This window comes from Neoarius graeffei, chromosome 3 (genome assembly GCF_027579695.1).
Source record: "Neoarius graeffei isolate fNeoGra1 chromosome 3, fNeoGra1.pri, whole genome shotgun sequence".
Classification (NCBI taxonomy): domain Eukaryota; kingdom Metazoa; phylum Chordata; class Actinopteri; order Siluriformes; family Ariidae; genus Neoarius; species Neoarius graeffei.
In genome coordinates, this window is record NC_083571.1 from 82,586,531 (window position 1) to 82,613,601 (window position 27,071).

At 41.8% G+C, this 27,071-nt stretch overlaps 2 protein-coding genes across 6 annotated transcripts in view; one reads left to right on the plus strand and one right to left on the minus strand.

Moving 5' to 3' along the window:
• The window catches only part of ppat (phosphoribosyl pyrophosphate amidotransferase), a 63,862-nt gene extending 53,052 nt beyond the window's left edge, over positions 1-10,810 (minus strand). Inside the window, exon 1 of the mRNA XM_060917508.1 lies at positions 10,547-10,810. Within this exon, the coding sequence (XP_060773491.1) occupies positions 10,547-10,674 (128 nt within the window). The 5' untranslated portion in view covers positions 10,675-10,810. The remainder of the gene's footprint in view (positions 1-10,546) is intronic.
• The window catches only part of paics (phosphoribosylaminoimidazole carboxylase, phosphoribosylaminoimidazole succinocarboxamide synthetase), a 45,434-nt gene extending 18,929 nt beyond the window's left edge, over positions 1-26,505 (plus strand). For 4 of the 5 annotated variants that reach the window (XM_060917500.1, XM_060917501.1, XM_060917502.1 and 1 more), the window contains 9 exons: positions 11,230-11,266; positions 17,567-17,764; positions 20,006-20,184; positions 20,576-20,755; positions 20,848-20,961; positions 21,338-21,421; positions 24,779-24,959; positions 25,150-25,308; positions 26,190-26,505. In XM_060917500.1, coding sequence (XP_060773483.1) covers positions 11,230-11,266; positions 17,567-17,764; positions 20,006-20,184; positions 20,576-20,755; positions 20,848-20,961; positions 21,338-21,421; positions 24,779-24,959; positions 25,150-25,308; positions 26,190-26,356 — 1,299 coding nt within the window. In that variant the 3' untranslated portion in view covers positions 26,357-26,505. Of the gene's footprint in view, positions 1-11,053; positions 11,153-11,229; positions 11,267-17,566; positions 17,765-20,005; positions 20,185-20,575; positions 20,756-20,847; positions 20,962-21,337; positions 21,422-24,778; positions 24,960-25,149; positions 25,309-26,189 lie in introns of those variants that run through there. The other variant, XM_060917504.1, reaches the window with a different exon arrangement.
• The last annotated feature ends 566 nt before the right edge of the window (positions 26,506-27,071 follow it).

The following is a 27,071-nucleotide window of genomic DNA, read 5'->3' on the forward strand; positions in this document are numbered from 1 at the left end:
GTCACTCTCTCAGACCATTCCCCAGTACTGGTGGATTGGCATCTGGGGGTGAGAAACATATCAAAAACCTGGAGACTCAATACATCCCTCCTTAATAACCCAGATTTTGTGCAGTTTGTCAAAACAGAACTAAACTATTATTTGGAGTTAAATTCTCTTCCGGAGACCTCCCCATTAATATTATGGGACTGTGCAAAGGCATATTTAAGGGGTCGTATTATAGCTTTTTGCAGCGCCAAAAAGAAGGAAAAAGATTCTGAACGTAAAAGGTTAGAAAGTAAAATTAAGAATCTTGAGCAACAACATAAAATTACACAATCCACAGAGATATTGGAATCACTGATGAATACACGCAGATTACTAGACTCTTTATTTACTGACAAAGCAGAGCGGTGTTTACGGTTTACTAGACAGAGATACTATGAACATGGGGCAAGGGCGAGCCGTTTACTTGCATTTCAATTAAGAAAACAACAATCCTCCAGGGTCGTGACAAAAATTAAAATAAACACCCCTCCCACAATGTTGACAGATCCAGTACAAATTTCTGAAGCATTTGCTAACTTTTATAAGTCTCTATACACCAATTCAGGGGTCTCCACTTGTGAAAGTGAGATCCAAAACTTTCTAGACCAAATTAATATTACACAACTGCCTGATGGTGCAAAAGAGGAGTTGGATCGGCCTATTGCCCTTAATGAACTGGAGGAGGTTATTAAAGATCTTAAGAATAATAAAACCCCTGGCCCTGATGGGTATGTAAACGAGTTTTATAAAACTTTCAAGGATATATTGTCTCCTTTGTTACTAAAGGCGTATAACTGCATATTAGAAGAAAAGAAGCTGGCCCCATCATGGAGAGATGCCATTATAGTAGTTTTACATAAAGAAGGCAAAGATCCTTCTGAATGTGGCGCGTATAGACCCATCTCTCTCCTCAATGGAGATCTGCGCCTACTTTCATCTATGTTGGCCCGTAGACTGAATAAATATATCACTGAAATTATACATCCAGATCAAACTGGATTTATTCCTGGGCACTATTCAGGGAACAATGTGCGCAGACTGCTAAATGTCATGTCCTGTGCATCCACCCAGACTTCTGAAGCCATGGTCTTATCCTTAGATGCAGAAAAAGCATTTGACCGTGTGTCATGGAAATATTTATTTCAAACTTTGGTGCGGTTTGGATTTGGTAAGAAGTTTGTGTCATGGATCCGCATCCTTTATTCTGAACCTAGGGCTGCAGTTAGGGTCAATGGGCATTTATCAGAGCCCTTCAGTCTTGAAAGAGGTACACGCCAAGGCTACGTTTACATTACGTCGAATCAGCGGATCATCAGATTAACGTTCTTAAAACGATTCGCGTTGACACTAAAACCGTTAGCCGTGCACACAGCAACACCAATACGCGGATACGCTCGGCTCCGCAGGCATCCTGCGCTCCAAATCACTCCGCCCTGAACAGCGAGTGCCCTCTGGAGGGTGCGCACTCCGGCCCTGCGCAGCTCACAGAGCGCGCGAGTGAAGTGAACAAGCCACGATTCGGGACTGAGCCGCTGTGTGTGTGATCCCAGCGCATATCACTTATTACTTGCAAGTGGAAGGATGGCAAGCCTAAAGACAATCATAACTACACAATGGGCAGTATTTGCATCAGTATTTGCAGTATTTTCATACTTTTATACTCTTTAATGAAAGGTGATACAAGGCGGAAGTCTGCGCCGTTTTTCAGCAGTCGCGTCACATGACCAACGCCAGCGAATCAGGAAGGTGGATGTCACAGTGACGTTGTCCAATGAGACGCCAGCTAGAGCTCAGCACAGCGTATTCGCGTATTCTCAATGTTTACACAGCACCGGAGCTGATACGATCTAGATTGAATACGTGGACGCTGGCGGATTCCCGTTTCCCCGCTTTTTCAGGGGGGTTAATGTAAACGGACAGTGCGTCCGCGAAGAAAACGAGACAGATACGGTCTAGTGTAAACGTAGCCCAAGGCTGTCCTCTCTCTCCTGTGCTCTTTGCCCTTTGTATTGGGCCATTTGCTCAAATGATTAGAGATAGTTCAAATATAGTTGGAATAATGGCAGGAGACGAAGAACATAAAATCTCATTATACGCTGATGATGTTCTTTTGTATCTATCCAATTTGCCTTGCTCCATTTCTGCGTTGATGGATACTGTTAAACTGTTCGGACACTACTCTGGCTATAAGATTAATGTTAACAAAACAGAGGCGTTAGATATAAATAGATGTATTTCAAAACAAATTAAGGATAATAGTGGTTTTCGTTGGCCCGCTGAAGGTATTAAATATCTTGGCATTATAATTACTCCTTCACAAGACAAGTTATACAATGCAAATTATGATAAAATAATTAGACAAATCAAACAGGATCTAGCCCGTTGGTCATCTCTCCCCCTGTCCTTGCTAGGCCGAATAGAATCCATCCGTATGAATGTTCTCCCAAGGTTGTTATACCCATTTCAAATGCTTCCTATTCCTGTACCGAAGTCCATTTTTGATATTTTGGATAGGTTGATTTCCCGTTTTATATGGCAAGGTAGGCGGCCAAGAGTACGACTAAAAACGCTACAGCTCCCTAAATCTGAAGGGGGTCTTGCCCTACCTTGTCTGAAATTATATTTCTGGGCTGCACAGCTGAAGCCCTTCGTGGCTTGGATCACAAATGATATCTCCACCAGATGGCTGGACATAGAGGTATCACAGTGTGAATATACTCTACAACAATTAGCTTTCTCAAGTATTTCTCTGAAATCCTGTAGGGTAAGCATATGGTCTAAACACACCATTCAGATATGGAGGGAAGTACAGAAGAAATACAAATTAGCAAACTCAATTTCAAGTCTAACTTTAATTAAATCTACTCCCAACTTTAAGCCGTTGCAATTAGATGTAGGATTCAAACACTGGGCTAGATATGGCCTTACTTATATTCATCAGCTAATTGAGTCAAACAGGGTTAAGCCCTTTTCCCAAATTAAGGAAGAATTTGATCTTCCTAATACTGACTTCTTTAGATTTTTACAAATTAGGCAGTTTCTTAATAAACTTGAGAATCCTGAAAGAATCCTCTCACCATCGGCAATAGAACAATATTTTATTGGGGTTCAACTTGGTGTCTTTTGTAAGAAGACTATTTCATGTCTATACAATTGCCTCCAGAGTATGGAAACTTGTGATACACTATATATTAAACTAAAATGGGAGACAGAGCTTCAGCCAGATATTTCTCCAGACACATGGGCTGAAATTTGTACAGAGGCACACAAGGTGACATATTCGAATAGTTGGCGGGAATTCAGATGGAAAATGGTTGTTAGATTTTTTAGGACCCCATACATAACAGGGAAGTATGGATCTTCATCCTCTAGTTCTTGTTGGAGGGATTGTGGTGAGAGTGATTCGAACTTTCTTCATACCTTTTGGTCGTGTGTAAAGCTGAGGAAATACTGGGATGATATATTTTCTGCATTGGTTGATATTTTTCGTACAGATATCCCTAAAGAGCCCCTGTATGGGTTGTTGGGAGCGGTCCCTCAGGGCTTTGAATGTAGAGATGATATATACCTCTTACAAATCCTCCTAGTAGCAGCTGTCAAAGGGATCACTGTAAATTGGCTGAAACCTGCTGTTCCAACATTTCAATCATGGAAAGATAGAGTATGGGAAATATATAGGATGGAGGAGATAACTCACAACCTAAGGCTTCAGAAAGAGAAGTTCCTGAGGAGATGGTCTCCTGTATCGCTTATGATGTTTTGAGAAGAGCAAAGCCCCCCCCATTTTGTTGTCTGGATTTGGTTTTTGTTTTGGTTTTATGGTCTGTGTTTGTCTAGTGTCTCTTTAGTATCTGTATGGTTGCGGACTGTCTGTGATTTCTGTTTTTGATTAATAAAAAATAAGTTTAAAAAAAAAAAAGAAGCAGATAGACTTGAAAGAGGAGCACAAAACAGTTATGTGAGTTAACAGTACTACTAAAATATGTATCTCACTGTGTTATACAGTGTTTTGGTAACTAAAATGACCAGATTAGTTTTGTTCCTCTTTCTGGTAGTACATGGTTATGGCACCAATGATAACCATAACATTAGCAGAGTGGGATGGTGATGTGTCGTTCATGAACGATTCGTTCATTTTGAACTATTTTTTTTGTATAATTCAGCAGTAACGAGTCGTCTAAGGGAGTGATTTGTTCGTTTTGCTCCGGGCTACACATGCACCAAACAGGCTCAGCTTCATTTACGAGCAGGTCTTTTCATTAGGAGTCTCATATTTGCAACCCACCCCCCAACTGCCCTTACTCATGTACAAATTTGATCTGTTCCTGCTCACCCAAAAAAAACAAAAACCCTGACGTGACAAACAAAAACGATCCAGTGCCCCATTATGGTCCATATGTTATAACCCATTACCTGATCTGCAGTTTTAAAAGTTAGACTCGCCCAAATTCAAAGCTTCTGGAGGAAATAAAGTTAAATCTTGATTAATCCAGTAAAACCTGAAGTATAATTTAATTTAAAGAAATTAAAAGAAAACAAGTTGGACATGATAAGGGTAACAAAATCACGTTGTGAATGAAAACAAACCGTAAGTGAGTTTGGCACTGTTGTAAAATTCTCGTAAAATATTTTACGTCATTTGTGATGGTTAATGTGAATCGCACAAAAGAAGACTGCAACAGATGTCTGAATGAAAGGAAGATTCACCACAGATATTTATTTTAATGAGGTATTTGATCACCATTTCTCCGATTTCTGTGAATTCAGAGTCGAATAATCTGTAATTACATATGACGACGTGATTACTTTTACACACACACCTGCTGTACTTGGCTTCCCCGGAATTGCGTAAACAATAACACGGCTGGATCATGGAGATCAAATTAATTTTGTTGGAACTTCATTAATGTAACTCTTGAATAATTACTATAAAAATGATTATCTTCAACACATATTCAACTTGTCCCATTGGATAGGCAGATGCAGGTTTGACTTGTCCAGACCAAACATTTGGTTGTCCTGGACAGTCGGACTACCATTAATGTCGAGCCTTGCAACCAACAGAACACAATGCATGTCTTTGACCAATGAAGTCATCACTGTCTCCTTGGGTGCGTTTACTTTACGAATCATTCACGAACGACACATCACTATCTCACTCTGACCATATGACCATATACCACTAGAAAAAGGAAAAATGTTAATCTTGTCATGTTAGTTACCAAAACACTGTATAACACAGTGAGATACAAAGAGATACAAATTTTAGTCATAATGTTAATTCACACAACCGTTTTGTGCTCCTTTGTCAAGTCTATCAGCTGCTCTTCTCCATTTTGTCTGCGATTGCAGGTCCACAGTTTGATAAGATAAACTTTATTCATCCCTCGGTGGGGAAATTTACATGTTCCAGCAGCTCACAGACAGAAAGAGTCAGGAATTGCTGGGTTTCAGTCACATGACTTTTTTTAGTGGTTTTACCGGAAGCGAAATAGCTGGTGGTCTAAACGGCTGCCGTAGTGCAAACAACCAGTGATAACTTATCAGAGTATGCTCATAATCTAGAAGCTACTGCTCACTTAGATATATTCAGAAGATTGCTATGTGCAATGAAATCGACCCCTACAGTCTGGGAAGGAACGATTTATCATACGATCTCAAAAACTACCCTTCAGTCGAGTTCCCCAACATCTTGAACTATCTGGTGTTGCAGACATCCTTCTACATTGCAAAAGAGACGAAAGTGTGGAAGAGTTTGGAGACTTACATCTTTTTTGTTTGTGGCTGGGTAAAGGACCTCGGGATCAAGTCGCTGCCGAATGAATCCTGTATTGTTTTTACCCGTCTAAGTATGGGGAAGTTTAAGCTTTTCGTTCGCGTCTTTACAACAAAGCGCTGCAAGTGTAAACAAACAACAGTTCACTTGATTCTCACTTGTATTCGCTCTTATTTCTCCGGTAAATCATTCACAAAGATCATCAGAAACCCCTTTAAAGACCTGGATCTTAGGTGGTGTTTACATTAGACCGTATCAGCGGATCATCAGATTAACGTTTTTAAAACGATTCGCGTGCACACAGCAACGCCAATACACGGATACGCTCGGCTCCGCAGGCATCCTGCGCTCCAAATCACTCCGCCCTGAACAGCGAGTGCCCTCTGGAGGGTGCGCACTCCGGCCCTGCGCAGCTCACAGAGCGCGCGAGTGAAGCGCACGAGCAATGATTCGGGACAAATAGCAGGAAGTGAAAGTCCGCGCCGTTTTTCAGCAGTCGCGTCACATGACCAACGTGGCATGACCAACGCCAGCGAATCAGGAAGGTGGATGTCACAGTGACGTTGTCCAATGACGACGTCAGCTAGAGCTCAGCACTGCGTTTCCTAGTTCCTCAATGTTTACACAGCACCGGATCAGATACAAACTGGGTTGAATACGTGGGCCCTGGCGGATTCAAGTTGTTCCGCCTGTGGAGTCATTTCCCGGCGTTTTAATGTGCACGGACAGTGCATCCGTGACGAAAACGAGACGGATACGGTCTAATGTAAACACCACCTTAGTTAAACAAGACGGAGAAGTGATCACGGCGCACTGTAACTGTATGGCTGGGCAAGAATTTTGTCGCGACCTTCGTGCATATGGACTTTGTGAGGAATAAACAAAGAAACAGCTGGGAACTTTAGCGCTTTATGACTAAAAAAAAAAAAAAAGTACCGTAAAATAACACATAGCAAGAAAAGTAGTTGGAAAACACTAAGGACATGGCTGAGAGGGAGATACAAACCTTTCACCACTTGATCACTGCAAACTCGAGCATGCTTCGACTCGGCTCCCTTCGATTTCAGTGAGAGGTTCAAAAGCCACCTTTCTCGACATCTTTTTGTGAAATCCTGTGTTCGTTCACCCTTTTTTATTAGTTCATGGGGAACCCTGAAGAAACTTATCAGTTTTATGGTTTGATCGATTCGAACAACCTAAAACCACGCAAGCATAAGGCATTTTTCATGCAAGCAATGCACCTTCTCCGTACAAACACTTTGTCAACTGAGCTTTAGTAGACCACCAGCTAAAGTTCTGAATAACTAATGAGGCGGATGTGACGTCACGTGAAACCCAGCAACAGACAGTAACAAAAAAACCCAGCGTGCAATAAAAGTATAAAAAAAATAGTAATAAACTCAAATAAATAAAAAAGTAAAAACACAGACCATGTATGTAAATTATATGTTGGCCACGCCACTGCGCTTTTACAGACCAATCATAACAGGCCTAATTTGCATATTAGAATCCTTCAAACTTGCAACCTATCCGTTATTAAATGTGCCAATAAATCATGAAGTATATATTGAAATATTTTCAATTAATACATTTAAAGATTGATTAATGTATTTAATTATCAACGTATTTATTGAATGTTGTATTTATGGATTTATTGATGGATCGATTGACGTATATAATTAAAGATACGTCACAAAAAATCCTCCATCGTGTGGGTTTCCTCTGGGTGCTCCGGTTTCCTCCCACAATCTAAAGACATGCAGATTAGGCCAACCGGCTACTCTAAATTACCCACAGGTGTGAATGCGAGTCTGTGAGTGGCTGGCTGTCTCTGTTGCCCCTTTTCCACCAAAGCAGTTCCAGGGCTGGTTCGGGGCCAGTGCTTAGTTTGGAACTGGGTTTTCTGTTTCCACTGACAAAGAACTGGCTCTGGGGCCAGAAAAACCGGTTCCAGGCTAGCACCAACTCTCTGCTGGGCCAGAGGAAAGAACCGCTTATGTCGGGGGGGCGGAGTTGTTAAGACCAACAACAATAACAAGACCATGAAAGATCGCCATTTTTAAGCGACGAGAAGCAGCAGCTGTACAAACGCGAAGTCATCCATTATTATTATTGTTGTTGTTGCTGCTTCTTCCGTGTTGTTTTTGCTTCGATATTCACGCCAAGGTTTATGCAAACGTAGCGACGTAACTGACGTATACAACGACGTAACTGACGTATACAGCGACGTAATGACGTGGCTTCCCTTAGCACCGCGACCTATGGAAAAGCAAACTGGTTCTCAGCTGGCTCGCAAGTTGAACGAGTTGTGAACCAGCATCAGCCCCGAACCAGCCCTGGAACTGATTTGGAGGAAAAGGGGTATGTGTTAGTCCCATGCTAGACTGGCAACCTGTCCAGAGTGGACCCCACCTCTTCCCAGTGTCAGTTGGGATTGGCTCCAGCTTGCTTGCAACCCACAATGGATAAGGGGGTATAGATAATAAACGAATCATTGAATGTACAATTGGAAATGGGACGTGAAAGTGCCATTTCAAACACACCTCCTGAATTTTTTTGAAAAGCTGCGTCAAGAAATGCAAATTGACCCTTCCCACTAGACCAGAATGTCGATGCAAGGAATATTATTTTGATTTTTAGTCACTTATGTTACACATATATTAATGACCTAATAAAACTTTCAAATGTTACAGTAGTCCTTAATAATAAATCTGGAGTTTAAAAAAAATACAGTAGTCAAGGCTTGTGGCTGCAGAAAACTCAAAGTCCATTTAGGGCTGTTTGCCCATAAAGTTTAGGCACCCCTGCAGAAATCAGGAATGAAACTCTGTAAATTGATAACATTAATGATAAAAAAGTGCCTCACTGAATCTTAGTCCTTGTTAATTCTTGAAATAAAAATACATAATCCAAATCTACCTCTGGGCAGCACGGTGGTGTAGTGGTTAGCGCTGTCGCCTCACAGCAAGAAGGTCCGGGTTCGAGCCCCGTGGCCGGCGAGGGCCTTTCTGTGTGGAGTTTGCATGTTCTCCCCATGTCCGCGTGGGTTTCCTCCGGGTGCTCCGGTTTCCCCCACAGTCCAAAGACACGCAGGTTAGGCTAATTGGTGGCTCTAAATTGACCGTAGGTGTGAATGTGAGTGTGAATGGTTGTCTGTGTCTATGGCCAAGTTTACATTAGACCGTATCTGTCTCGTTTTCTCCGCGGATGCACTGTCCGTTTACATTAAAACGCCTGAAAACGCCGGGAAACGGGAATCCGCCAGGGTCCACGTATTCAATCCAGATCGTGTCTGGTCCGGTGCTGTGTAAACATTGAGAATACGCGGATACGCTGTGCTGAGCTCTAGCTGGCGTCGTCATTGGACAACGTCACTGTGACATCCACCTTCCTGATTCGCTGGCGTTGGTCATGTGACGCGACTGCTGAAAAACGGCGCAGACTTCCGCCTTGTATCACCTTTCATTAAAGAGTATAAAAGTATGAAAATACTGATGCAAATACTGCCCATTGTGTAGTTATGATTGTCTTTAGGCTTGCCATCCTTCCACTTGCAAGTGGTAAGTGACGCGCATGCCCGACATGCACTGAGATCACACACACAGCGGCTCAGTCCCAAATCACTGCTTGTGCACTTCACTCGTGCGCTCTGTGAGCTGCGCAGGGCCGGAGTGCGCACCCTCCAGAGGGCACTCGCTGTTCAGGGCGGAGTGATTTGGAGCGCAGGATGCCTGCGGAGCCGAGCGTATCCGTGTATTGGCGTTGCTGTGTGCACGCGAATCGTGTATTGGTGTTGCTGTGTGCACGCTAATCGTTTTAAAAACGTTAATCTGATGATCCGCTGATACGGTCTAATGTAAACCCCACCTATGTGTCAGCCCTGTGATGACCTGGCGACTTGTCCAGGGTGTATCCCGCCTTTCGCCCGTAGTCAGCTGGGATAGGCTCCAGCTTGCCTGCGACCCTGTAGAACAGGGGTGTCAAACCTGATCCATAAAGGGCCTTGTGGCTGCAGGTTTTCATTCCAGCCATGCAGCAGCACACCTGACTTGGCTCATTCAATCAACTGAACTGTCTTCACACAGTCAAATACTTGCAGCCACACCCACCCTTGATTAAAGGGTGGGTGTGTCAGTTGATTGAATAAGCCAAATCAGGGTGCTGCTGCATGGCTGGAATGAAAACCTGCAGCCACACGGCCCTTTATGGATCAGGTTTGACACCCCTGCTGTAGAAGGATAAAGAGGATAGAGATAATGAGATGAGAAATCTACCTCTAAATTACTTCTAGAGACTTTTGTTTGCTTGATTTATTCGGTAAATAATGTAAAACATAAATACAAAGACATTAAGAACCAGGATAACACATGAAAATGAAAGCACTTATTTCCAATGTGGTCCTCAGAATCACATAACTATCATGGACATTACTTAAAACACACACACAAGAAACCAAAAGTTATTAAAAAAAGAACAAAAACTAAAAATATCAGACACAAGTTGAATGGTCCCAGTTTGATAAACTGCACTGAAGGCTTGCACAAGATATTCACTTCAGTTAAGAAGAGTTTCTAAAATATTGGCACCTTCAAACTAAAAAGGGGGGGGGGGGGGGGGGAATAGGAGAAACTCAACTGTTATTTACAAAAGTTTAATCACATAAAGCCCCTTGTGTCTGTTCTAGTGTTAATTCAGCCTTCGAATCCAAGTGCCATGCATTAGGAGTGTAAACAGTGATCTTACCTGTGCTGCAAAGCTACAAGCCCCAGTGTTATAATCTGAGCCACCTCCAGCTGTGTTGGCCACTCGCCTGCAGCAACACAACCGAAAACCCCACATTCCTCTCCGATACCAGACTCCTCAAACTCCATGACCAAAACACAACTCCAAATTCCCCCCCAAAATCTACAAAAATCTACAAATCTTCACTCCCCACGCGGCTCAATAATCTCCCAGTCCGACCACGTGTCGCCTCAGGCAGCCGTTTAGCCCGGAATGTACCAACTACAGAAACAGGGGGGTTCGAATGGGCTGGAAAACACACTTGTGAGCGCTAAAAAAGTTTAGTACAAATAATCAAACGTGTGCAAAGTTAACTAAACAGAACAAAAAGTGGAATTAAAATCTGTTCAATTTGGACCAAACTACTCCCTAATAGATATCACAGATATCTTTAGGAGAATTTGCAGAGTTTTGAAACAGGAAACTGCTTCCAAGAACAAAAAAGACACGAGACTTTTTTCCCCACGTGGTGAATGAAGATGACGTCAGAGACTTTTTTTTTTTAAATAAAGTGTCGTAAAATCTCTCGTGCTTCTTTCATTTAGAGCTTGAGCTCACTACTTACAGGTGCTTTAAGTTCATTTGTTATATTGTGTAGCTTGTTGTCTGCGCTGGATGATCATTTTCTGTGTTTTTTTTTGCAGGATAACGGAGTTGTAACCGAAATGGCGTCGACAGCAGGTATGTAGTTGTGTGTACAGCTTGCACTGCAGTGTGTGTGATGTTTTATCCAGAGTGCAGTGACTGCATGAAGGAGTGTTGAACTGAAAATAACCTGACAACTTGAAAGTTTGTGTCCTTATTCTGTTAATTGGGTACTTGATTATTTTTTTTTTTTGCATTATTATGCACTAACTAGTACTAAAGGGCTGATTTTGTCTTTTTGATATTGTCAGCACAGGAAGTTTTGATCACGTGTTACATAACACAATTCATAATTCATGGAGGAAGATCATTATGGTTTGATCAGATTTGGTGCATTATCAGAATTGGACATTTTTAGGTCTTGATCAGTTCATCTACTAAGCATGTAATGGGAAGTAGTACTGCTTGTTAAATGAAGAGAGAATTTCCACCTGAACAGCAAATATTGAAAGTTTGGGAATTTTTTATTTTTTTTTTGATAAAAGCTTCAAAACCACTTGTATCATTCTTACATGAATCACCCACAGTAATGGGGGAAACTACATAGAATTATGTGAACATGCAGATTTATAATTGGGTCCCTGGTAGTAAGAAGAAAAATGTGTTGGCTACCACCAGAGTTGCCCGTCCCTGATGTACTTCATGAATGTGTACCTGGCAAACTACTCCCCATTTTTTTTTCTTCTTTTAATAATGGGCTTCAGCTGCATAAAAACCTGGTGCATGTTGGAGCATGTGATCCATCTAAATTCACAACTCTATTGGTCTTGTTGTTGGGGGAGGAGTCTTGTTTTGCCTGTTTCCTTCCACATGTTTTAGGAAGGACACGACATGATCCACAGTAGGCTTGTGGATTTTTTTTTTAGTCAGTTTAACACCCCCCCCCCCCCATGTGTATACATCAATAAGCCATTACATCGAAACCACTGACTGGTGATATGAACAATCTGAACAACTTTGACACGGGTTAAATTGTGATTGCTAGACGACTGGGTCAAAGCACTTCCAAAACAGCAGGTCTTGTGGGGTGTTCCTGGTATGTAGTGGCTCGTACCTATCAAAAGTGGTCCAAGGAAGGGCAACTGGTGACAGGATCATGGATGCCCAAGGCTTATTGATGTGTGTTTGGAAGCAACAGCTAGTTTATCTGGGCTGATTGTATAGAAGAGCTACTGTAACACATTACTGAAAAAAGTTAATGCTGGCTATGATGGAAAGGTGTCAGAACAAACAGTGGCTCACAGCTTGCTGTATAACCACAGATTGGTCAGGATACCCATGCTGACCCCTGTCCACCACTGAATGTACCTACAATAGGCCTGTGAGCATCAGAACTAGACCATGGAGCAGTAGAAGAAGGTGGCCTGGCCTGATGAGTCACGTTTTCTTTTACATCATGTGGACTATTGGTTGCCTGTGTGTCACTTACCTGGGGAAGAGATGGCACCAGGATGCACTATGGGAAGAAACCAAGCTGACAGAGGCACTGTGATGCTCTTGGCAATGTTTTGCTGTGAAACCTTGGGTCCTGACATTTCATGTTAATGGCACTTTTGACCAGGGCTTTGAACCAGAATTTTTTTCCTATTGGTTCGTTCCGAACAGAAACGGAATTTTAATGTTTCCGGTTTGGGGTTCCACCATTAAATAGACGTTCCCGAACCGGTTAGAACAAAAAAATTTCGTTCCCGGAACGGTTAATTACGTTCCCTGTCAGCTGTTTAACAAATGGCTATAAAATTATGTCTCTGTCTCATCCAGCTTAAGCCAAATGTAGGCTAATTCTATTACAACCTTCATTAAATAAGACAAGAAATAATTCAAAACAATTATTATTTCAAACGTTGGCGATTTGGATTCTCAGTATGTCTTCCCATCTACACAAACAGAAAAAGTGCCAAAAATGAAAGATAATTCGTTTAGTGTGTTACCAAAGGCTAGTCAGGCCCTATAGAGGGCTACCGCATGACGTCACCGCGCCGCGAGATTTTGTTAGGCGCCATATTGGAAGACCAAGTACACATCTATGCAAGTGCATGCATGCATGCATACATACATACATACATACATACATAAACTACACCTGAAATGTAGCCAGGGCCGGTTCTGCCCTAATCTGGACCCGGGTGCAACATCGCACAATCCCCCCCCAAAAAAAACATTCTAAATCAGGACAACCATCATATAACTATAAACATTTTATATCAACTATTTTAACTAAATGGGCTATAATAAATAAGCCTGCAGGCAGCCACGGCGGGCTGCCTCAGAAAAGTAACCATTTGTCCTACCTTAAAACTCGTTTTGCATTTTCTGCCTCCTTTTTTGTATTTTCAACCCTCCGTTTATTTTCTTTCCTTTTCTGAAAACCTGATTTGTGTCCAGACATTTTGTTGTGCTACCAACGAACTAACTCGTCAGGTCTCGTCTCTCGAGCCCGTGATGATTCCCGTGGGAGGGGCAACAATTGATACATTTTTACAAACAGCCAATAGGGAGGTTGCAACGTTCAGGCTCTTCTTTGCTCAGACACTCAGTAATTCACTTATCACATGGAGACGTGATAGTAGTCCACCTTCCCGCTCTCTCCATTCAGTCAGCGACCGTCACACAGGAAGTGAACCCCAGCGGGTCATAGAAACTTGCGCAGGAGAAGAATTACTTTTTTTTTTTTTTTTTTTATTTGTAGGCTACGGAAACTTTGAGGAACTAAATAAAAACCGGTATTAACCGGTTACCATTATTTTTAATAAGCGTTTCTGTTCCGGAACATAAAAAATAATAAAGTTTCTGGTTTCGTTTCTGTTCCATGTGAAATAGAAAGTTCCCGGTTTTCGTTTTCGTTCCTTGAACCGGTTCAAAGCCCTGCTTTTGACACATACCACCTACTGAAACGTTGCAGACCAAGTATGCCCCCTTCATGGCAAGTGTTCCCTAATGGCAGTGGCCTCTTCCAGTAGGATAATGTGCCCTGCAAAAATTATTCAGGAAAGGTTTAAGGAACATGACCGAGTTCCAGGTATTGACCTGGCTTCCAAGTTCTCCAGATCTCAATCCATCTGTGGGATGAGATGAACAAACAAGTCCAATCCACAGAGGCCCCATCTCACAGCTTACAGGACTTGGAGGATCTGCTGATAATGTCTTTGTGCCAGATACCACGGCACACATTTAGAGGTTGTGTGGATCCCATGCCTTGATGTGTCTGTTTTGGAGGCACAAGGTGGACCTATAGAATATTGGGCAGGTGGTTTTAATGTTATGGCTAATCTGTGTGTGTGTGTGTGTGTGTGTGTGTGTGTGTGTGTGTGTGTGTGTAATGATGGCTGACAAGGCGCATGGCACGGAGTTGGCTATAAGCCATGTACGATGAGTTTGAGTGGAATAATTTTTATTCTATCCACATTCACTGGACTCTGAGAAATGGAGCATTTTTTTTTAAATAAATACAAAATGTCTGACAATTTTTGCTTGGTGGACACGTGACACATTGCATACATGCATAGTAAAATATTAATTTTCTTTTTCTTTGAGCTTTTGGACCAGGCTTAAAAAAAAAACCTCTAAGCTTTAATGCTTAAAGATGACGAATGTAAACAAGCCTGTGAAATGACCGTAGCAATTTGTGAAATGCTACAATTCTTGATCTGTTATTACCATCCAATATTCATTCCATATTTTGTTGCCTTTTGTATTTTTGGGTTGTTTTCGAGTATGGTTTTCATTTCGTCCTTGGTTGGTTCAGCTATGTGATATGCCATTTTTGGTTTTCTCTCCTCACGGTACGAGTTGATAGCCAAGTAGTTGAGTAGCCGATTTTTATTTATATATATATATATATATATTTTATTTTTAAAGGGTTTTTGATTCAAAATGCCCCCCCCCCCCCCCCCCCCAGTGTTTCCTTATTAAGCATTAATTGCAAATGTGCTTGCACAAAAGAACTGGTCAAGGATGAAAAATATCATTTCTGCTTGGGGGGGGGGGGGCAAATTGGCCTTGTGTCCGTCTTTCGATTAGGAGATTGCGAGTTCTGCTCGTGGTTGGGTTATACCAAAGACTATCATAAAAATGGTATCTACTGCTGTCTGGCAAGGCATGCTGCAATACAGATGCAAGTGGGGAAGTCAAACTCTCGTGTTTACCAGAGGACTAGCTCCCCACTGTAACCCTAGCTGTATAGGCAAGAGGCTGAGGGCTATTGAAACGGAGATTGGCGCTGCACCTGTACACCTCAAAGAGCTGGTTAGTACTGGGACAGGAGATTGCCTGGGAAGACCAGATTCTGGCATAAGAGGGACTTTGACTTGAGGGGGACAATAAACATGATTTCCCCCCCAGAACATTTCCTGAAAGGGACATAAAGATATGTGTCCCCCCCATTCATTCATTATGTCAAACATTCTTGTGGGAGGCAGTGGATTAAACCACTGTGAGGTAGGGCTGAATGATTTTAAGAAAAAATTGAATTGCTTTTTTTTTTTTTTTCTGGCAGATAGTTCGATTTCAACCACGATTTTTTTTTCTTTAAATCGAGTTTCAGTGTAAATTAATTAATACAATGAATTCCATAAAGCTAATGCAAGAATGAAAACTGAGGTCAACAGATTTCAAATGTAGACCTGTTTATTAATATTGAGTGCCTGAGGAACAAGTTATAACAACTTAAAATAGAGAGCCATCTTTCTTAAGTAAACTTTTGCTTCTTTTACTTTTCCCATCTACAACATATCGGACATAAAAGAAGGTTGATCAATGGCTCAGCAGCATCAAAATATTGCACTTTTGTAAAAGAATGTACATAAGCATTATAAATTATAACTAGAGCCAACAATTCCCCTGTGGAAAATTGAGTGATGCAGTGCGCGTAGCAGTCGCTATTGCAGGAGCTGCATTGTACTGTGTAAATGTGTGACTTGCCCCGATGCTGAAAGCCTGTGTCTGAGAGGGAACAGCCCCTCCCTCCTGTGTGTGTGAGAGCGAGCAGCCCCTCCCCCACCCGCGCGCTGAGTGCAGAGAGGCACACAAAGTAGGGGTGTTCACACGGCAACTTTTACTCCGGTGTAGCACTGGGGCTGCCCTGGTAGAGCGTTCACACGGTACAAAGTTATACCAGTGTAGCCCCTGAAAGCTGCTTAAACCAGTGCAAATCTAACCCTGCTCGGGAGGTGGTTTAAGAAATTTACTCTGGAGTAAATGCTAGTTTGCAGGGCAGCACCGATTATAAAATGGGACGTCTGAACGCTACAGGGGTAGACTCGCTATGTGTGAGGAGAGTTGATTACATGCGGGCATTGCATAACTTGCATCCTGGTATTTTGCGCTTCCAAAATGGCGAATATCTACAACAGAACTGCGTGTCTTCCAGTGTTGCCAGATTGGGTGGTTTTAAGTGCATTTTGGCGGATTTGAACATATTTTGGGCTGGAAAACGTCAGCAGTATCTGGCAACACTGGTGTCTTCATCCACGTTGTTTTCCCGGCGCTTGGTGTTGCCATGACAACCGGGAAAAGGAAGTACATTTTCACGCATGCGCATATTTCATTTCCGCATTATTACTATCGTTTTCGTTTTTAAAACACGGCAGTTTTTGCACGGTCGCAAAAACTGCCGTGTGATCGCAAGTGGGGCTGCACCGATGCTAACACGCTTCTCTCTAGTAAGCAGGTTTGTGACGTGTGAACGCTCCACAAAATTTACACTGGTGTAAGAGAGATATATATATATATATATATATATATATATATATATATATATATATATATATATATATATATATATATATATATATATAGATGCAAATATGTGCCGTGTGAACACCCCTAGTGCAGTTTTTCCTCAGAGTGCTCCCTCCAAACAACGGGGATTTACACGAAAATGGAAGGAGATATTCACAAAATTCTTTAACATTGAGTGCCACAAGGCTCTCCTGAACACATTGATGTAATTTTTTTTTTTTTGTTTGTAGTGTAAAAAATGAGGACAATTTATTGACGAAACAAAACATGGGTCAGTTTAGGAGCACTGAGAAAAACCACGGCTTTGACGATCCCAAAATCGTGTTGTCTGAGATCGCGATTTTTCGGTCGAAAACGATAGATCGTTGAGCCCTACTGTGAGGTGTATATTGGTGAGGGTTGGAAATAAACATTGTAGAAAATTGTGTGCAACTTGTGCATCTCCTTTCTTTTATTCATTATATTGTTTTGCATAATTATTTTCCCCAAAGATAAATTGGGGGGGGTTCATTGTCCAGGGAGTTTCTACCTATTGAACAGGTCATCATTTTAATGAGTTCATGTTGCTTTGCTGTGCTGTTCCCGATCACTTTGTAGAACTGAAGCTCGGCAAAAAGCTCAGTGAGGGCAAGACCAAGCAGATCTTTGAGCTTGTGGACATGCCAGGTCAGGTTCTGGTCCAGTCGAAAGACCAGATCACAGCAGGCAATGCAGTGAGGAAAGACCAGATGGAGGGCAAGGCAGCAATCTCCAACAAGACCACCAGCTGCATCTTCAAGCTACTGCAAGAGGCTGGTAAGCTTGGTCACAGGGTGAACAGCTGCTTCATTGTCACCTTCATATAGTCTATGATGTACTATTAACCTTTAAACAGCACCACAGTTTGTCCAGTCTGCAACATTTAATCATGTTTTCTTCCTGGTTTTATCAGGGAAAGCTCAAAGATTTCCCTGATAAAACCAGGTAATACTGGTTGTAGTAGTACAATGTAAAGCCTGAACACCAGGATTAGTACGGTTCTAATCCTGGTACTACTTTGAGTCAATATTCAAAGTTGTCTCTTCTGAGTTGTTTTCACTGATGTCACTATGACCAATGCAGTTACCCACAATAGAGCATGGGATTTTTGTAACAGTGCAGCCATTTTGGTTCCCTTGCTAAATGCCAAATGGCTTGATCCTGTCATGCAGATCTTTAGTTCGTTAAAACACATGAAATACTCACTCATGTCCTCCATTCAACTCCCTTCACCAGTTTGTATACAGGTACCTTTAACTGTGTGGAGATCTTTCTTGGAACATCTTTAAACCTTGTCAATATTGTTAAATTATTTAAAGTGAGACAGCCTTTCGATTTTATAAAATCGGTGAAATTTAGTTCCCTCTGAAATGTGGTCATTATTTTGTGAGATATTACAGAAACGCATCAGGCCATTCTGTGGCTGGGAAGCTATTTAATTTGAGAGGATTCCTTAGCAAATGTGCATGAAATCACTCGCTTCATGCAGTCAAGCAGACAGAGGAAGTCTGTGTGCACATCTGCAGGTTTACCTTCTTTTGGGTTTTACAGCAGCTGGCATCCAGTGTTCCATTACTGCCTTTTACAGGTTTACCTTTGACTGTGCACTGACGGTTACATCATTCTGTCGCTAAACGAACAGCTGATCACACAGAGGTGCTCGCTGACTGCTGATATTTATTAATTTGGTCCTGCGTTTCCTTTCCTTCAACAACGTCGTCTTGCTTTATTGTAGTTGGGCTTTCATGTTTCATTCGCACACTCGTGTCCTCCATTTATCTCTTGTTTCAAGTTTGTATCCGACAATGCCTTGGTTGAACAGGGAAAGCCCACCACGTGATGCATGATGTAGTATCTTGAATTGGGTCATGGTGAAGCAGGAAAAACTAGCAGAGAACTTGGTCACGTGACCCCAAGTATAAAATTTTCCAAGTCTGTGATTTTGAATTCAGTAGCTTTTGGTCCACTGAACAAAAATAATTGGGTGTCAGGGAAAATTTATTTTTATGACAGACACTTGAATCTGAAAAGCAGTCTACCTTTTAAGTGGTACATCTCAAAGCTTCTGTGGTGATGTGAGGTTGATTGAGTTAAATGGTGCATAATTTTTCATTTTACAATGATGAACTGTAAGCGACGTGAGGTAATCAAGGATCAGTAGTTCAGAATTCGCCATATGAAGTCATTGGTGACATTTTTACTTTGCCATAAACAAATTAAAAGGGGGGGGGGAGGTTTATCAAGCCCGCCGCTCTTCAGTTGTGCTATCCTTACAATTAATGGTGGTCTTCGATAACCAACTCCTTTCTTCAGATAATGAGTCTCATGAGTCATAACTTTTGAAGAATCATGACTTGTTTTGTCTACCTGGTGGGTCGGAACATCCGCTTGTGTACGCAGTGTAACAGTCTTTGCACAGAGATGTAGTATTTGTGTAGGGGAATCAAAATGCCAAGCAGAAAGTATATACTTTTGTGACATTCACATGAAAACAAAGAATAACACTGGCCTAATTCAGACACATCACCCTTTAATGCATCACTTCTAGTTAATTGGAGAAACGGTAGCCTGTCTCTGTAGCTCATGAGAACACCACCGTATTTGTTAAATCTTTATCTTGTGACTCGTGCTTTCTTCAATTAGATATGATTCACATGCCTGCATATCCATTCATGCTCACTTGGTCTGTCTATTGTCAGTCTTGGCCAGCTTTAATCTTTCATGGCTAATGAATGCAGCATGAGTTTATTTATTTATTTTTTTCCCCCAGACTGCTTGGTGGAGAAGGGGGGGACGACACTAATCACTTTTTACTAGTGTAGCTTTTTAGTACTGAAATGTTCCATCAAATCTGAGGAATGTGAGAGAATCTGGACTCTGTCCATCCACAAAGTAGCGGTTTATTGAAACCCTTGCATGTCATGCACATCAGTAACTTCATACCACATGCTTTGAATTTTGTATTTATACTTTTGAATATACAGTTCATCGCTGTATCCATGTCTTTTGTTCTGTCAGGAATTAAGACTGCATTTGTAAAGCAGCATTCGGAGACGGCATTCATAGCCAGCCACTGTGAGATGATCCCCATCGAGTGGGTGTGTAGACGCATCGCCACAGGCTCCTTCCTTAAAAGGAATCCAGGTGTCAAAGAAGGCTATCGCTTCTCACCGCTGAAGATGGAGATGTTTTTCAAGGTGTGTCTCGGCTGGTGGTTGGACAAAGCATAGCTGACAGTTCATGCCTCCCTGCTAACACTTCATTCTGAAGACTGTGGTCTGGTCAATACGTTGCTACATGCTTATTAGAGAACATTGAGTGCAGCTTGATGACAGGATTGTCCCATGCTGTTATCACTGGAGTATTGCATCAGGTTGCTGATGAAATAACACGGCTTGGCAATTTGTTAAAACGAAGCAGCTTGGCTTTCAGATAAATCATAGTTGGCACCTTTGGTGGTAACTATATAATTAGTTCTTTGCTCAAGATTTCATAATCTAGATCACTGTTCGTGATCTACTCCTCTGACAGACCTTTACTCCAAATTTGATTTAATGGAATGTGGTTCACATGCATGTTTCCTTGCAGGATGATGCCAATAATGACCCGCAGTGGTCTGAGGAGCAGCTATTAACAGCTGGCTTTGAGTTGGCAGGTGTGACAATTGGCCGCTGTGAGGTGGACATTATGAGTAAGAGCACAGTGGCCATCTTTGAGGTCCTGGAGAAGGCCTGGGCCACCCAGAATTGCACTCTGGTGGATATGAAGGTACTTGAAGATAATGGACTAGGGTATATTTTGGCACTCGTTTGATGCTGTGCAGTGTTATCCCAGCATGGATAAATTCTGTTGTGTTTAAGATCGAGTTTGGTGTGAATGTAACAACCAAGGAAGTTGTGCTGGCTGATGTGATCGACAATGACTCGTGGAGACTGTGGCCGGCTGGAGATCGAAGCCAACAGAAAGACAAACAGGCAAGTTTCGCAATGCAAGACTGGCTTTACCTGAAGCCTTATGAAAAAGCCCTATGAACATTCCTCCCCCCCAGTGTCACTTTGCTTTGTCATGTTTGACAACGCTTCAAGTTCCCAGACCAACCCCCCCCGCACATTTCTGATAATTGCCTCCTTTAGCCTATTATAAGGATGTCAAGGGGAAGAAAAAAAAGGCATGTGATCATGCATTTTAACAATTTTTGTCCTGTGTAGATGTAGTTTATGTACTTCAGAAATGCATTTGCTATATCCTCTAATGCAGCAGCAGTTGGATTTTTCTTTTCCCAACAAATTCTGATGGATCCTTACTAGGTGCAGTCAAGTTTAACCTTGTTTTTCTCAATTGCTTGTGCAGGTATATCGTGACTTGAAAGAGGTCACACCTGAGGCCATGCAGATGGTCAAGAGGAACTTTGAATGGGTGGCTGAAAGAGTACAGGTATGTGTACACACAGACGTGCACTTCATTCTATTACAGCACTGTTATTGCTGGCAGTACTCGATACTTGAACTGTATCTTGTTGTTTTGCTCTGAATGCATAGAACACCAAATATTGCCTCACGTGATAGAATAAGTCTTAATGATCAGACAGTTAGAATCCAGGGTTTTTTAGGACGTTAAACATTTACATTTAGCTTGCTGAAATTGCACAATTTGCCCAGTTGCTCATGTTAACTCCAGATCTGTGTACTTGCCCTTCTTAACCTTTAATAAAATCCATGTCTTTCACAACAGACTTCAGTCTCTGTGAGCATTGACCTTTTTGGGTTGACTAGTGGGGTGGGTGGTATTTATTTATTTAAAAGTAAAGTAATTCCCTCTGAGAACATCAGTGTTTTTCTGCATTTTCAAATCAGAATTCATTAGCATTGTTAGTCATTGGCCCATGTGTAAGCAATAGTATATGGTAACTACATTGGCTCCAGCAAGTGGCTTAATGCAATGTTTCCCAACCTTTCTTGAACCACAGCACATATTTTACATTAGAAAAATCCCACGGCACACCACCAAATGAATCACAAAGTGCATACAGTGGGGCAAAAAAGTATTTAGTCAGCCACCAATTGTGCAAGTTCTCCCACTTAAAAAGATGAGGCCTGTAATTTTCATCATAGGTACACTTCAACTATGAGAGACAGGATGGGGGTAAAGAATCCAGTAAATCACATTGTAGGATTTTTAATGAATTAATTGGTAAATTCCTCGGTAAAATAAGTATTTGGTCACCAAACAAGCATGATTTCTGGCTCTCACAGACCTGTAACAACTTCTTTAAGAGGCTCCTCTGTCCTCCACTCGTTACCTGTATTAATGGCACCTGTTTGAACTTATCAGTATAAAAGACACCTGTCCACAACCTCAAACAGTCACGCTCCAAACTCCACTATGGCCAAGACCAAAGAGCTGTCAAAGGACACCAGAAACAAAATTGTAGACCTGCACCAGGCTGGGAAGACTGAATCTGCAATAGGTAAGCAGCTTGGTGTGAAGAAATCAACTGTGGGAGCAATTATTAGAAAATGGAAGACATACAAGACCACTGATAATCTCCCTCGATCTGGGGCTCCACGCAAGATCTCACCCCATGGGGTCAAAATGATCACAAGAACGGTGAGCAAAAATCCCAGAACCACACGGGGGGACCTAGTGAATGACATGCAGAGAGCTGGGACCAAAGTAACAAAGGCTACCATCAGTAACACTATGCCGCCAGGGACTCAAATCCTGCAGTGCCAGACGTGTCCCCCTGCTTAAGCCAGTACATGTCCAGGCCCGTCTGAAGTTTGCTAGAGAGCATTTGGATGATCCAGAAGAGGATTGGGAGAATGTCATATGGTCAGATGAAACCAAAATAGAACTTTTTGGTAAAAACTCAACTTGTTGTGTTTGGAGGAGAAAGAATGCTGAGTTGCATCCAAAGAACACCATACCTACTGTGAAGCATGGGGGTGGAAACATCATGCTTTGGGGCTGTTTTTCTGCAAAGGGACCAGGACGACTGATCCATGTAAAGGAAAGAATGAATGGGGCCATGTATCGTGAGATTTTGAGTGAAAACTTCCTTCCATCAGCAAGGGCATTGAAGATGAAATGTGGCTGGGTCTTTCAGCATGACTATGATCCCAACCACACCGCCTGGGCAACAAAGGAGTGGCTTCGTAAGAAGCATTTCAAGGTCCTGGAGTGGCCTAGCCAGTCTCCAGATCTCAACCCCATAGAAAATCTTTGGAGGGAGTTGAAAGTCCGTGTTGCCCAGCGACAGCCCCAAAACATCACTGCTCTAGAGGAGATCTGCATGGAGAAATGGGCCAAAATACCAGCAACAGTGTGTGAAAACCTTGTGAAGACTTGCAGAAAATGTTTGACCTCTGTCATTGCCAGCAAAGGGTATATGACAAAAGTATTGAGATGAAATTTGTTATTGACCAAATACTTATTTTCCACCATAATTTGCAAATTCTTTAAAAATCTGACAGTGATTTTCTGGATTTTTTTTTTTTCCCCCTCATTTTGTCTTTCATAGTTGAGGTATACCTATGATGAAAATTACAGGCATCTCATCTTTAAGTGGGAGAACTTGCACAATTGGTGACTGACTAAATACTTTTTTGCCCCACTGTATATAATCATTTAGTCTCAGTTTACTCGCAGTTTACATGTCGTCAATACGTCTGACGATTATATTATTTGAGAGGGGGACTTAGGCTGTTTCTTTAAGAGCACCAGGGCCGAGCATCTCATTTATGATGAATTTTTCAGGCAGGTAGTATTAATGTTTCTGCCATGGTGTGTGGCTGTTTTGATCTGGTGAGGAGTTCAGCAACTTTGAGAGCTCTCTCATTCATCTTTTGTGGTTTTCCTCAATAAAGCTGCTGGTTTCTCAGTCTGTTCACGTATTTGAACAAAATAGTCTGTGTTTTTGTTTGGAGATGGTGTTTAAGTTTGCTTGGAACCATGGTGCTGTTGGACAGCTTTTCCCCACACAGCAAGCATAAGAGTCTGCTCGGTTGGTTCCCCAGTAAAAGTAAATCCAAAGGAAAAATAACTTTCATTGTATTGTCTTGAGCTCACCTTTTTTGCTTTCTATTGACCACTACTCATACTTGGGCCTTCATCTGGGTAAGAATTTTCTCCAGGACCCAGTTCAGATTGTGTACTTTTTTTTTTTTTTTCTTTTCAAATATTTATCCATCGCTGTCACACTCAAAGCATTTACTAATTGTACTGTTTGAATGGCAACAGGTAGATGCACAGGTTAATCTGCTGCCATCTAGTGTAAAAGTATTTTAATTGTTCTGCCAGTCCCTATACATCGTTGGCATAGATGAACGAAGACAAGTTATTTGCAGTAAATTAATTTTTGGACCAATTAAGTGAAATTGGACAATTTCCCACGGTACACCTGATCTCTCATGGCACACTAATGTGCCGTGGCACAGTGGTTGGGAATCACTGGCCCAATGGCAGTCCTGCACCAAGAGCACTTTCATATTCGACTCTGTACCCAGGAATGATGCTGGGCTCACTTATAGGAGGGGCTCAGCCACAGGTTTGTTTTCACATAGAAGAGTTCTGAACCATAGATCAATTGCACAATTCTGTTTGGCACTTTTCAAAATGGTACATACTAGGCTCGTTCATTTGTTTTGGATTTTGAATCATTGTGTTGGTACCAGATTAAAATGTGGTGTGGAATTTTATGCATGCATGCATGGCCATTTTATAAGATTTTTAGCCATGCAGGTTGGTACGAGACCAGAATTCTGCTTGTAACTTGCAACTTTGTGCCTTTAGCTGCTCCTGGAGCCACAGGCAAGTGGAAGAGTTGTTGTACTGATGGGCTCCACATCTGACATGGCTCACTGTGAAAGGATTCGTAAAGCTTGCGACTCCTACAGGATCCCCTGCTATCTCAGAGTCACCTCTGCACATAAAGGCCCTGACGAGACGCTCCGCATCAAATCTGAATATGAGGGTAAGACAAGGGGAAATGTGTGCAGAACAGTGGTTTGTAGTAGTTTACATAAGGCTTGTAATAGTTTGTGTAAGTTGGCAGTTTGAGTTTTTATAGAACGTGCACAAGTGAAGTTGTATTGTCATCACGGTCTCTAAGAATTCCCAGTCTTATGTTTTACTGTGGGTTTTTTTTTTTTCTATTTCCTCAGGTGATGGTGTCCCTACCATTTTTGTAGCTGTTGCAGGGAGGAGTAATGGTTTGGGTCCAGTGATGTCAGGAAATACGGTTTACCCTGTCATCAACTGTCCTCCTGTTACATCTGACTGGGGTGCTCAGGACATCTGGTCATCTTTACGCATGCCCAGTGGTAAGGCTTCCTCTGTTGCATTTGGTCAAGGTACTTCAAGGACCCTGGACTGAAGAATAAAGCACAAGTACATTACCTTAGTGCTAAGATGCTTAAATACTGCAATCTGTCCAACTATATTAAAGTGCTGTTATTACAACACTATCAATAAACATAAAGGTTAATGTACACAACTAATGTTGCATAAATGTCCAATGGTGTGGTTTTATTTTGCAATCTAGAAGTATCGCTACAAAGAGCCTGCAAACTGGTTTGTTTTGCTGTGACCGTTTCACTGCTGGTGCTTGCTGTAGATTTGCAATCATGATGCAGTGTTGTGGTATAATCGGAGTATGAAAGCATGGTGTAGGGAATATGACCTCATGGCTTTGTTTTCAGAGTCAGCAGATCGGGATGTTCAACTATTGTTTCGTTACTAATCCCACTGCAGGAGCTGAGGAAGTACTGTATTAACCAGTCCTGTTTGATTTGGACAGATTAAAGTCAAGAAGATTTAATTTATTTAGAAAGTAAATTGGGAAGAAATAGGAGAAAACCTGCAACTTTGCTTTATAGTGACCAAATTAAATTTATTCCCAGCAGTCATTGAATTATGGCTGATCTGTTCATCCTTTGGGGACAAGTGTGTTCGGTGATTGTTAGTTTGTTGGCTCTTCTTGCTTTGATGCCATTTTAAAGCTGTTATGTTGCATGTTTTGGTATGGATTGACTCGCCTGCTTCTGCCATTTCTGGCAGATGCAGTATATTAAGGTTTGGTTTCTTCAAAAAGCTGGGGGTTGTGTGCGCTTGTATGTGTCCCTTGGCTTAAAGTGCCTCTCCCAGTTGCAAAATTAGTTCTCTACCCATTCTTTAATGGTCTCCCTCTTTTTCCTCTCTTCAGGTTTAGGCTGTTCGACAGTTCTGTCTCCAGACTCTGCTGCCCAGCATGCGGCTCAGATCCTGGGCCTGACTGATCACCTGGTGTGGGCCAAACTGCGTGCCTCCATGCTCAACACCTGGATCTCCCTGAAACAGGCTGACAAGAAGCTTCAGCAATGTAGCATCTGAACACGCAGCACTTCTGAGCCATTCCCCCCGATTAACCATCATAACACGCACTACTGTATACAACATTTTAGTTTCAGATGGGTTATGATCTAGTGTAGAATCTGAATATCACTTGTAGATGAAACTAATAAATATAGATTTACAGAAAACATTTATGTGGACTACTTCTTTACGCAACTAAAGGCATAACTACATAAAGGGAAACTTTTTTTTTTTCTTAATCAAGAATGGGATTTGTCCTTGATGCAAATTGCAGAGACGCAAGTTTGAATGACATGAACATGCTGGGTTCAAGTTTGATTATGGAGAAATTATTTTAATAGAAATTAATGTTTCAGCTCTAAAATAGTGGGAGGCAGGGGTAACAATGCAAAGATTATAGCAAAAGCGCCCCCTGGAAGAAATTATCTACATTTTCAGTATTGTATCAATTTCAATTCTGACCACAGGATCCTGGTGGCTGGATACAATCATCCCAACAGCCACTAATTGTGTGAGAATGAGCTAGCCAAATAATACCTCCTCAGTGGTGGTCCCTTTTTAAATCAGCTGTTATTAACCAACTGCAAAAAGTGAATGTAGGCAAAAGCATTATTTAATGCTCTGTTCCATGGACTGTAGGTTTGTTTGAAATGGGCCGAATTCTGCCAATACATTAATGCATTGAAATTGGGGGAGAAAATAACTAATTGGTTAACTAATCTTAATCTGTAGC